At 32.2% G+C, this 13,282-nt stretch overlaps 1 protein-coding gene across 1 annotated transcript in view; it reads left to right on the forward strand.

Annotated features, from left to right (window-relative positions):
- LOC118187706 (histamine H1 receptor-like) overlaps positions 1–13,282 on the forward strand; it is a 597,689-nt gene that overhangs the window by 554,473 nt on the left and 29,934 nt on the right. Inside the window, exon 3 of the mRNA XM_085823285.1 lies at positions 1,893–2,348. Within this exon, the coding sequence (XP_085679411.1) occupies positions 1,893–2,348 (456 nt within the window). The remainder of the gene's footprint in view (positions 1–1,892; positions 2,349–13,282) is intronic.

The following is a 13,282-nucleotide window of genomic DNA, read 5'->3' on the forward strand; positions in this document are numbered from 1 at the left end:
AGTTTCAGCATTTCTCTTTATTTTTAGTTTAGTAACAGTGATTCAATTCAATAACATATTGGTTTAACACTGTTATGGTATGGATTCGATATTAATACAGTATGCTGAAAAGTGTAATAAACAAATAATTTTTGGCCCAATGAATTAATATTGGTTGAAAACTGAAAAATAATAGAAACTATGTTAGTCGGCTTTACCCAAGCAATAATATTTAATTCCAAATAAAAGTATTTTAAAGTTTTAACAGTTTTCTTGAAGTTAATTAGTCATAAATTAAAAATGATGTTATATTCAAATCAAAGAAGAGATGGCGAAATCATAGAACTCATTACTTACAGATATCAAACCAGAATATAATTACAAAATGTAACATTTTATAGAAAATCCAAATTGTCTTCTAACATATAATTAAATTACTGGTGGGGAAATTCTGATATTAATTTTCCATTGCTTCAAGTTTTACAGAATGAAGTAAATTTTCCTTATCTTATGATTTCGCTTATTTATGTTCTTCAAGCTTAATCTGCTATACTCTACGACCTATAACTATTTTTCACCAATCTTAATTTTAAGTATGTATGCATGAGATTATTTTTTAAAGTATCATATACAGTTACTTAAAATACCATATACATTGCAAAAAATTAAAGAAAATAAAAATAAGTAAGTGTCATAACATTACAACATTAAACACAGAACATTAACAAAGAATATCAAAAGAAAGTATAATTTATAGTACCGATATTCATCTTTTTTTCTACTATTTTTACTATATCTTTCATTTTCGTTGCACGTTTACAATTATGTTTCTTTCTTCAAAAAATTAAAAAGGGTACGACTGGAGAAACAGAACTTATTTAAGCGCAGAACAAATGATATGGGATTAGATGTGAACCAGCAAAGCATCGCTAATACTTTAATGGAACAATTCAAAAAAGTAAAGTTAAAAAGCATCGTAATTTTCAGTCTAAGTTTGAAGAATAATATTTGACTTAAAGAGCAAAATTTAAATCAATGGTTTTTTGCCATCTATCCTCTATGCGAGAATTTAATCTAAAGATGCAAGAAAATGATGCATTTCTTAAATTCGTTTCTACTAGAAATTCGCGTCCATATTTCGGTGACCCTCGTTTTTTAAAAAGATTCCTTCGCATTTCAATCATTCTTTGTGTCGATTGTTTTCCTTTATAAAATCGATTGTTTTCCCTTTATAAGCAATAGATTTATAGCAATATATTTAATTCGTAATCAGCTCTTTCAAATTCTTTCATCGCGTTTTGTGAAGTTAACATTTATTTCATGATAGCGTGTTTTTGTATGGGTAAAATAACTTATTTAGCTTTCACATATATTTAAAGTAATATATTCTTGCTTACTCTTTCCAGAGATCAAAATGCATTTGCATATTAAAAAGTACAGGATTTAATATTTCTATACTTTCCATTTTTGATAGTGCTCTCTCTCTCTTCTTAACATTCTTCTTTACATACTCTCCTTCTTCTTTACATGCTGTCTTTCTCTTATTTACATGCTCTCCTTCTTCTTTACATGCTCTCCTTCTTCTTTACATGCGCTCTCTCTCTTCTTCTTTACATGTTCTATTTTCTTTACATTCTTCATTACATGCTTTCTCTCTTCTTTAAGTTCTTTAAATTCTTCTTTACATGCTATCTCTCTTCTTTGCATTCTTCTTTACATTCGTCTTTACATGCTGTCTCTCTCATCTTTACATTCTTCTTTAAATTCTTCTTCCTTACATGCTCTCTCTCTCTTCTTTCCATAAACAGGACGCTTATCTGTATATCGGAAGACGTTAGTTGAAATAAATTTTAGATGAAATAAAGTTAATTTCATACGCTTTTCTAAACTTCTAATTGCATTTTGTCTTTCAGACGGAGTTTGCCGATAATGTCGTCTTCAAGCTAACAACTTCCACGCTCAATTTCTACTGCCCAATGCTTGCAATGATAGCCACATATGCTAGGATCTATATGCAGATTCGTAAACGAGCTCGTTCTGAAGTAATGGGTCGATGCAGTGATATTAGACCCGATTCTTACTCAGGAAATTCGGATCCACAACCTTTACGTTACGCTCTTGCCACGCAGACTTCAAAGTCTAAGAGCAAAAAGAAGAAGAAACCGAATGGATCTCCTGCAGAATCAATTGTACTCGGTCCGCGGGAAGATTACCCGAGTCCAGGAACAACACCATGTGAAGGCAGCTGTGATGGGTATGGTGCAGTTGCCTTACCGACAGGTGCTAGGTGGAGGTGTAACGTATGTGGAGCAACACAAACTCAAAAGGATGAATGGACGTGGCCCCCAACTCCAGTGGATGACTCAAAGGTAATAAAATGTATCTTTTCTGCGTAATCTAAAAGCATTCTTTCTTAATAGGTGCAGAAATGCATAAACTTAAGCCTGAAGTGATAAATATGGAATTGGATTTATTATGGATGCAATTTAAATTCTTCGGTATCAAAAAAAGCTTTATTTTACATTTACATTTTTTACATATATACGTGTACGTGTGTTTCTATATATTGTATTATACATATGTGTGTGTATAGAGAATGTTTCCGAATTATACCCACATATTCAAAGAGATCATATTAGGCGTCAAGAGGAAGAAAATTACCTTAAAACTCGGAGTCACAAACCACATTTAGCGAGGGAAAATCGCAAAAATGGATGTCCAGAGGACAGTGAGTCGAGAGGACAGGTCTTTCGAAAATCCTCATAGCACTGCCCCATCGGTAACGCAATACAATTTCGGTATTAACATCTAGGCAGGGAACCTCGGAGATCATCTGTTAGGACCGTACCTTCTGCCAGAATGCCTCAAATTATCTTGTTTTCCTGCAGCTCGACTTGCCGTATTTGACGCAGAGAATACCTGCCACTGTGGCCAAAACATGAAGTTGAGCGTGTTCGGCAATCCTTCGTCCATCGGTGTCGGCTGTGCAATAACCTTCGCGGTCGCAGCTTCAAAGAATTCCTGTAGAACTATCTCGTCATCTCTTTTATGACATTGAAATGTGATGCACTGTAATCCCACTTTACGTCAAATAAATGTTTTTCTACTTGTTATTGGCCCCTTATGTTCCATTCGACGACACATTGTTCATAAATATTTTGCCGATTTTCTCCCAATAAACGTGATTTTCGACCCCTATCCGAAGCAAATTTTTCATCCTCTTGATGCCTACTATCACCCCTCTAAATTTGCCAGTCAAATTCGGAAACACCTTGTATATGTACATTTTCGCGATTAAAAGGATTCATTCAAACATACGAAGGAGACGAAAGCGATTGTAACCAAATTATTGCGATTTTTTAATGTACTATTCTTTTTTCTATTTTAAAATTGTAGGATTCCCCACTGTGTTATTCTAAGTTACTGTTGGAAGAAAAGAATCTTAAAAACTTAAAATACTTCAATACGAAACAATGAAGCAATCAAGAAAAGAATAATTTTTTAATAAATTTTAATTTAATATTAACATTCTAAAAAGAAATAAGATAAAACTTTAATATTACATTCGGATTATAGCAGCGACACTCACACAAGTAGCTATAAAATGAGCTTTCTGCGGCAAGAGGGTCAGGGGCGTGGCTAATAGCGTCACGCAGAGGGCTGGACAAAGGGCAAAGTCATCGATGACATCACACCAGGGAAGCAGGACCAATGATGTCACGAGTAGAAATGAGTTGATTTTAGGTTGTTGGTTGAGTTGTAGACCTCCTGCTACTAAGAGTTTTCATTTAAATTTAGATTTTCAAAATTGGTAACGGGGAAATTGGAGGGAAACCCTCATGGCGACCTCTAGGGCTGAAAAGAATAATCTATTTTGGAAATTTTTAAATCATTTAAATGATTCTCTGAAAACAATGTATGAAGGAAAAAATAAAAGCAACTTACCTTTAAAGAAAATCTCATAAAAATTAAATTATATGGAAAAAAAGTTTATTATTGTTCTCACCACCACCCGACGTTATAAACGCCCCAACAATCCATTTTTTCCCACCATTAAACATCTTTTATATTTTTATGACCATGAGCATAGAAAAGCACTCCATTATTGAGTATATAACGTTTGTCATCAAAAGCAAAAAGAGCTAGTTTTTGGTAGCAATGGTAAAAAGATGATGATTTTTACTTTGAATATTATCTGCAATTCGCTGGTATATGTAGACTCCTCTAAATAGTCTCTATAATTTTTATATTAATGTTTTCTTTTAATTATGTTACGCTTGATTCCTTTTGCTGTGTTCTTTTCACTTTCGTTCAACAGAAAAGAATACATTTTTGGTCTCCAACCTATAAATTCCAATATCGGTTCTGAATTCATTTCGTCCATTGAAACATCCAATTTTCTTTTTATAACTAATATTGAATAAAGGCTGATTCTCTCGCATACGAGATATAAACTAATGATGTATATCAAGATGTGAATTTACACATGCAAATATATGATGCATCAGATTACCCGAGAGTCATCTCTTATTTAATATTAGTAATAAAAATAAAATTGGATGTTTCAAGGAAGAGATGAATTCAGAACCGATACTGGGATTTATAGTTCTGAGACCGAAAATGTATTCTTTACTGCTTAAGTGAAAAGATAACAGCAAAAGGAATCAAGAGTAACATAATTAAAAGGAAACTTAAACATAAATATAGAGCCTGTTTAGAGGAGTCTACATATACCAGGGAATTGCAGTATAATATTCAAAGTAAGAATCCTCATCTTTTTACCGTTGCTACCAATAAAATATCTCTTTCTGCTTTTGATGATAAACGTTATATACTCAATAATGGCTCAGAAAAATATAAAAGATGTTTAATGAAAAAAATTGATTTTTGCAACGTTTATAAAGTCAGGTGGTGATGAGAACAATTCAATTTTTTTCCATATAATTTCATTTTTATAAGATTTTCTTTAAAGGTAAATTGCTTTTATTTTTTTCTCTCAGCGAATCATTTAGTGATTTAAAAATTTCCAAAATACATTATTTTCTTCTTTCGTCCCTACAGAGCGCAATGAGCATTTACCCACAATTCCCCGTTACCAATTTTGAAAAACTAAATTTAAATGAAAACTCTTAGTAGCAGGAGGTCTACAACTCAAACTACAGCCTAAAAACAACTCATTTCTGCTCGTGACGTCATTGGCCGCGCCCCTGACCCTCTTGCCGCAGAACACTTATTTGATCGCTACTCACACAAGAAAATTTCAAAATCAACAGTATTTCTTGCTGTAGCATTGCTTGTAGTGTAGGGATAATTTCTTTTAATTAAGTTTCTTCAAATCATGTAACTATTCTCATATTTATTATTCATGTCCACGACAAAGAGAGTTTTATTCCCGAATCTCTTCCAAAGACACATGACTGTTAATCGATAAAAAAATAATAATTATCTGCAACTGGATAGCATGCTCAACACGTATTCGGGAACTCGGTAGCTCTCCTTTAAAGCAGTTTCACAGAAAACATTCAGTAAGCAAAGAAGAGAACGTGTGCAATAAATTCTTTTTAGTCTAATATATTTCATATTCCCGAAATACACATCAGAACTGAATCATCTACGCGTTGTGTTTTAAGTGTAAGACAACAGGAAATTAATTAAGATGAAAATACTGAAGTCTGAATAAAACCTACATTTCATTGCAGTAGCTTTTGATTTTCTGATGAGTTATTTTCTTGGGAAATGGAAACCAGCGGTAAGAAATTTTCCTGCGTGTGGCAAAATTAGTTTAAATTTAGAGTATCTTTCTTTGTAATTTTAGTCTAAATTTTATAAGGTTATTTTATTACATCATTGTAAATCAACTGAATAACTCTCACGTTGTTATTAACTATCAAGAGTTTGAGTTGCATAGTTATTAATATAATTATTAATTCGTGAGAATTAGTAACTAAATTTTGCACATTAATCCAAAGCTGTAAGGTGCTGCACATACTGCACACATCGTGAACTGTACAACACATTTTTGTAATTGCCATACTTTTTATTTCAAGCAAACGTGTTACCTTAACTTTTTGGATACATAATAGGTATTACAGAGTCTATGGTTGTGGCGTTTTAAAAGTGTCACTGCGTCTACCATAGCATCCAAAAGCGTTTTCACACTTAAGTAGAAAAGAGAGACCGACCGTCAGTTTTGAAAGCTCTGAAGCCTCTTATCTGCAAAAAAAGAACTTTATCTGAAGGATTTGGTTTTCTCTGCTTTACTCTTTTCATTGTTGTTGGTTCAGCTTAAAAGTTGGGCGGTAAGCCCTTAAGCAGAGCCTAGCATCGAATTCTTGAAGATATTTTGCATTTGACCGATTTAACAATAAATTTTAATAAAGAAGAAATAAAGCATAGGAAAAAAATGAAACTTTATTTAAGAACTTTATGGTGAAAGTAATGGAGACGTGAGACGTGATTCGGATTATCTGCTGGATAGCGAAAATGGATATAAAAAAGTGCATGAGAGAGAAAGGGGATTCTAATGCTTGGTTGTGGAAAAACGCAGCAGTGAGTAGAAGGGTAGCATATTTTTATGATTTTTATGACACAGAATATGAATAGTTTCAGTCAATAGAACATAACAATGCAGAGATTGTAACTTCAAACCTCAAATAAAGATGCAAAGTGAAAGATTTTATGTTTCATACCTAAAAAAAGTTAAAATGGTAAAATTATTGTTTAGTAAACCACGGTCGAAAATAACTCAAAAAATCAACTAACTGCAGTGCAAAACAAGTATTCGAGCATCAATCTACGATTAGCCATAAGGCTCCTTCTTTGTTTAGCTTAAAATGCCAAAGGAATCTTTTCAATAGCTTAAGGAAAGTTAATATTAATGAATTATTAGTCTTTTAAATTGTTAAATTCAAAATAAAATTATCATAGATTATACTGGTAGAGTAAAGAAATGATAAAAAAAATTCTTAAAAAGTGTCGATCGACATAAATTCTTCCATTCCTGCATTTTGAAGATGAAAATGATCCCAGCAAGTAAATATATCTTTATTAGTATTTGAGGAAGGTAAGACAAATATTTGAAGATATTTTAATAATTTTGAAATAATGAAAAAGATCTATGTGTTTCATTGATGACGTCATTAATTTATTTAAAGTAAGAGTAATATTTAAAGAGCGTATTTTCCTAAATAACAAATGCTTCAGAATATAAACAGAAACGCAAACAGACGCCCGTGGTTTAGTCTTCCATGGCCGCAGTTTTCATGCATTGGCAGAATTTTAAAAAACAAGAACAATAATCATATCATGAATATTTTTCTCCTTATCAGGTATTATGAATTGTTCTATAGCTTACAAATTAGTGATTATGACTTTCAAATGATCCAATGAATCTAGAAAAATATCCACTAAAACCCTTTACATGTAGAAATGAAAAATAAAATAAAATTCCTTCGAAAATGCTTACAGTTTTCTGAAGTGAACATGTTTAACAGCATTGTGTTATTCAGAATCAAAGGATAATAAAGAATAAATATTAAAATAAAATTAAACAATCACTGTACTACTAAAGAACATGTAAAAATTTTAAATAAATATTAATGCAGCATTTACAAGTTGAATAATGCCAAAATAATGTATCCCAAAATATGCAGATATTCTGGAAGCAAAAAACTTCATTAAGTCTTTTCTTCAAAATATAATTATTTAATAGGATTTTGATCTTCTTTTTCAGAAACACGTACTTCACAAAATCTTTTAGTATTTTAACAAATGCTTCGATCAAAACCATTTTGTTAAAGCGGTAAATTTGAACTTCTAGACACTCCGAGGAGAGAGCTAGCCTCCCGTACCTCGTCTGCTTAGCGCATTCTAGGTATGCTTAATAATGTCAAAATCAGATGTATATTGTGGCTATTCAAGCATTATCTTTAGTTTTGAAGGTATTCAACCATGACAGCAATTCGTTTAGGGAAAGCATCGTCGTTAAACAAAACTCCTAGTCTCATACATTTTTAAACATCGTTACTAAGAGTTAAAGAATTACATTTGTGTATCTCTCTCCGTTTGCAGAACTTTGTATTAGGTATGAAAGTTTGTTTACCTGTTTATTATGCTTCTATTTCATGACGCTGTTAGCTTAGTGCCTTGAAAACGATCCGAGGCTCAGTTAACTGTGCAATTTCGCTTTTCTGCACTGAATACATCTGGATTTTCATGATCCGCGGAAACGAGGGCGCAATGTGTGCTTTGTATGCCTGCTTTGTATGTAATTAACTGGACTTTTCTGTACTGTGTACATATCAGAGTAGCAATCCGAGATCGCTTGATAATTTTAACTCTGAACTTGTGAACTGTATAAACTATTTAATCAAATGTTTACTTCATATAATCTAGACTTTATTTGATTAAGTTATTAGGTATTTCTTCCGCCTTCTTAGCGAGCCTTCGTGGTGTAGTGGTCTGCACGCTCAGCGCGCAATTGAGAGGTCCGCGGTTCGATTCTTGGGGAAGACGTTGCATATTTTTCATCTTCCCTGCTTCCAAAAAACCTAATGTCTTTAGAAAGTATTGTTGATATTTGACTTATTTTTTCTTTTTTAATGATGTTTAAGTATTTGCTATATTCAACATTCTATTTAGCAGTGATTATTAATTTTACAATTCAGTCCACTTTCGGAAGTCACCTCCTTTATTACATCTTCACTCACTTTAGAAGACACAGTGCTAGTCCAAAAACGAGGTTCTTTGTCTCTCGTCCCTTTCATCTCACCCCAGAATTCAATTTTTTCTGGACTTTTCATGCTGTCATGCCTTTCGAAGAATAAACTCAGGTATTTGACAGGAATAAATTCTGGTATTTGAGAGAATAGCTCAAATACCTGAGTTATTCACTCAAATAACTGAAGTTCTGGCTTTTTCACTGAAAGCCAGAGCAGCACTGTAATATAAAAGTATCATGATTTCTTTTTAAATAAGTAAATATAGAAAGAGAAACTTTCAAGAATATGCTGTGAAAGATTCCAGATGTTTTAGGCTAAAAGTATGCTAAGAATCACTGTTTAAACTGAATTTGCATTTATCCGTCAACAATACAATCTTAAACACTTTTCCTTTAAAAAACGCAGCTAGTGAACCTCAATACAGTTGCCTTTTCGCGCAAAGGCCATGTTCATAAGAATTCTGTAAGCAATAGATCCGCTTCTTCGAGTATCTACCGAGTCATAAGACAGCTAACTTTTCTGTAGTTGAACAATGATTTCTTCAAGCTAGCAATAAAATAAACCGACCTGCAACTGCGCTGCTATTACGCCTATTGCGCTGCTATTACGCCGTGGGTCTATTAGCTTACGCACAAGCGCGAACGAAAGACACACACGCATAGACTCTTTCTTTTATTATATGTAGAGATTATTGTTTAGAATTCGAATAATCATAATTTAAGTAAAATGTAGGGCATGTTAGACTATACTTCTTAAGCTAATATTACCACATACGAGTATAAAACTATTCTACATTTAATGAGTAGCGTTACTGCTGGAAAGTGAATACATTCCCCATCTTTTCTTCCCATATAACGTATACCTTGCACCAAAAAAATAAATAACTAAAAATTTTTTTTTAAATCGGAAAGCTTTCAGATTTTAAATTACGTCCAAAGGGGCGTTTTTTAAATAATTGACTGTTACTTTTATTTATTATATATCACGTTCTTTGCACTTAAACAATAAAATTCAGTTCAAGAGCAATATTGCAAAATAGTTTTAAATTGAGCATATCTTTAGAATTTCCGATACGGAGTCTCACCCCCTGGAGATAAAAAAAATTTTTTCTGCGCAACGCTGCCATTGCTCGCTTTGAAATCCTTGAGTTTGTTAATCAAAAATTCGTTAAAATTTTGCAAAATATGAAATCGATAACGAAACGAATTCCAATTCTCAAATTTTAGCTTCCATATCCCCGTATTCGTAGTTGCATCATTCAAAATTCGATGTTTTAGCACAATGCGAGAAATATACCTACATTTATGCAGATTTTTCATTATTTAATTTCTTCAAATATAATGCAGGACTCTAACATTCAGTGGCACCAGTTTGAAAAGTGAAACGGACATTTATAGTAATTCAACGCAAAATCGCAAAACAAAAATAATAGTCCTTCAAAAACAAAGCCCCTTTGAACTAAAAAATCTGAAGGTTTTCATATTTTACATTACGCCCAAAGGGGTGTTTTTTTTTTTTAACGTTTTGCATGTTACCTTTATGTATAAAATACCATGTTCTTCGCACTTAAACCATAAAATTCAATTCATCAGCAGTATCGCAAAATAATTTTAACACGAGAATATCTTTAGAACTTCCGATGCACAGTCTCACGCACTGGAGAAATTTTTTTTTTTTTTTTTTTTTTTCGTGCAATGTTGCCATTGCTCGCTTTGAAATCATTGAGCCTGTTAATCAAAAATTCTTTAATGCCGGATAAAATATCAAACCGATAATAAAACAAATTCCAAATTCCAAATTTGGGCTTCCAGATGTCCATGTTCGAGTGGAGACGTACGTTAGTCAAAATTTGATGGATCTAGGTACCGTTATATTTTCAAAATGCGAGAAACATATATACCTTGATGCAGATTCTTCATTATTTAGTTTCTTTAAATATAATGGAGAGCGATAATATTTGGTGGCAACAATATGTAAAGTGGATCAACGCAAAATGCCAAAGCGAAATTAATAGCCCTTTTGGGCTATTAATTTTGGGTCTTTTAGATAAAAAAGGACAGTTTTATATCTCCTGTTCTACTGGACCAGTTGTCGAAATTTAATTTGCGTTTTCCATGTCTCAAAATCGCAACTTAGGATATATATTTGATTTATATATAGCGTTGTTCTGTTGTTGGTATTTTGACACAAAATCGGACTTTTTTTGAAATAATATACCAATTTTTTCCATATTTTGATTCCAAAACTCAGAGAGTTTATATCTAGATGTTAAATTTAGTAGTTTCTGGTGAGAAATTTATAGAGAAATTTAAAAATTTATCTTTGTGCCTTTCTTTCAGTTGCGCCAAAAATAATTCACTTAACAAAATTCTTAATTTATAGCAACCTATATTCCTTTCCGTTTTCTCATTGAACACGAGCGGAAAAAACGTTAACGTTCATACCTTCAAATAATTTTGATAAAGTGCGAAAACTACATTTGGTGTTATTATCGCTTATAAGAAATATGCCAAATTTAAAACCCTCCAACATCTAAATTTACCTATATCTTTAGAAATTTTGAATAAAAAATCTAATTTTTTGCAGGTATGCTTAGAAATACATCTACTTTGCGATGATGGTCAAAATATTTTAGGTTATGATTCAAAATTTTTTCGAAAAATTTATAATTTTTTTAAATACAATTTTTAAAAATAAATCATAAATGATAGGTGAATTTTATTTGGAATGAACCTAACCACCATATATTGGAAAAGTAGAATCCATTATTCAGAAAAGTAATTTTGATGTTTATCCTATACCGATATGAAGTACAAAATAAACAAAGGGGATCATTTCAAGTGCAATGTCAACTATTTTGAAATTTTAATGAATCTTATCTAAGGAGAAAATGGGTAATTTATTTCTATGTTTGTAATTTCCAGGTTAAAACAATCAATATTAATTTTTAAATATCCTCCTCTCTTTCTCAGCCATAAGAAAAATTTCTATTACCTCATATGACTTTACCTGGAGAAGTAAAATTGCTTATAGCAATACTTTCATCTTAAGATCAATGCCGAAAGGAACGAATGGACTACAAGGGTTCCGTAGTTTTACTGTGTGATATAATTACGCATAACTTCTATCGCAAATATCTTTACGAAATTACTTTTCATATGTGTAAGAATCCTCGCAGTTTTGCTGTACTCAGATATCTAATCTACTCTGATAATTAATCTTCACGGAAGCATCTGCTTATATCATTAAATTTCAAGGGAATTTAGTTAGTAATAAAATTTATAATTAACTCAAAAGTGCTGACTAACATTTCCTTTTTATTTAGGATACATTTTCTGCTGGCAAAATGTTTTCACTAAACTGAAACATTATATTTAAAATTATTTTAGTATTATCGTTATGCGATTTAAAAAAAAAACATTGATGAGGACACCACATGACTTCTTTATAGGGTCTATTAAATTACGAGCATTTTTTGCTGCATTTCATTTAAACTTATAACCTATCCCTAAACACATGTTGAAAATAACATCAAAAATTGCAGATTGTGAAATTAAATATCTCTATCAATGTTTGTCACCGATCAATGAGTCAAACTTCTTATAATTTTATTTCTTCATAATATAAATTTCCGAAGTATAGGAACCGGAAGACAGCATTAAAATTTAGATTTTACTATTTGTTGAACAGTAATTTTTATAAGATTTCACATTGTAGGACCACAATTTTTTTTTTTTTTTTTTTTTTTTTTTTTTTTTTTTGTCATTTAAAACACTTCTGTAATTGGAAATATATTACTCCAACGATTACGGAATTAAGACCAACGATTACGGAAATAAGGCTGGATAAGGACTTTTAAGCTGGGTAAGGAGGTGGCTACATATATGTATACATATTGTTCCGAAATGCCCAGCTGCAGTTAAGATAGCTTCCCCGAAAACTGAGTTAGGGTTGACAGACAGTGGCATGGAAAGGCAGGGTTGCCAGATTTGGCGAGAAAATTAACGATATGCCATAGATGGAGCTAGAACGCATTATTAGCGGTTTTTCTCGGAAATGTTCTTGAAGGTAGATTAAAGCTATATATACTCTGCTTGTCCGTGACGAGAATAATATATTCAGTTCAGTATTAGTATTTTGAGTTCACAGATCAGGTTGAGAGCGACCGAACCGAGTCGAGAGCTGTACTTAAGTGCTTTGTCGTGAAGCTGTCTTCACCAGTGTAGACTGAAGGCTGTGTTGCTGGTTGTTTCAGCGTATTTTTCGTATCGAAGATTGTAAACGTTTCCTTGGAATTCTCTTGTGTAACACTGGAGAAATAATTGTGTTTTGATTCTCCATAAAGTGCTATTGTCAATCACTCTAAATCCATGACCCCATAAAAAGCAACAATAAACATTTAGTAGTGCTGATTGCAATGAGAAAGGTGTTACTAGATGTTACAGTGCAATTTGGGGCACAATTAGATGTTCCATGCACAATATTTCAACGCTCTACTACTAATCCATTTCTAGTTAAGCGAGATACATATATATTACATACATACTTCTGTACACATTTACATTACTTCTACGTGTAGATGT

Source organism: Stegodyphus dumicola, chromosome 9 (genome assembly GCF_044657685.1).
Source record: "Stegodyphus dumicola isolate Sdum_Otavi_A_Nest chromosome 9, ASM4465768v1".
Taxonomy (NCBI): domain Eukaryota; kingdom Metazoa; phylum Arthropoda; class Arachnida; order Araneae; family Eresidae; genus Stegodyphus; species Stegodyphus dumicola.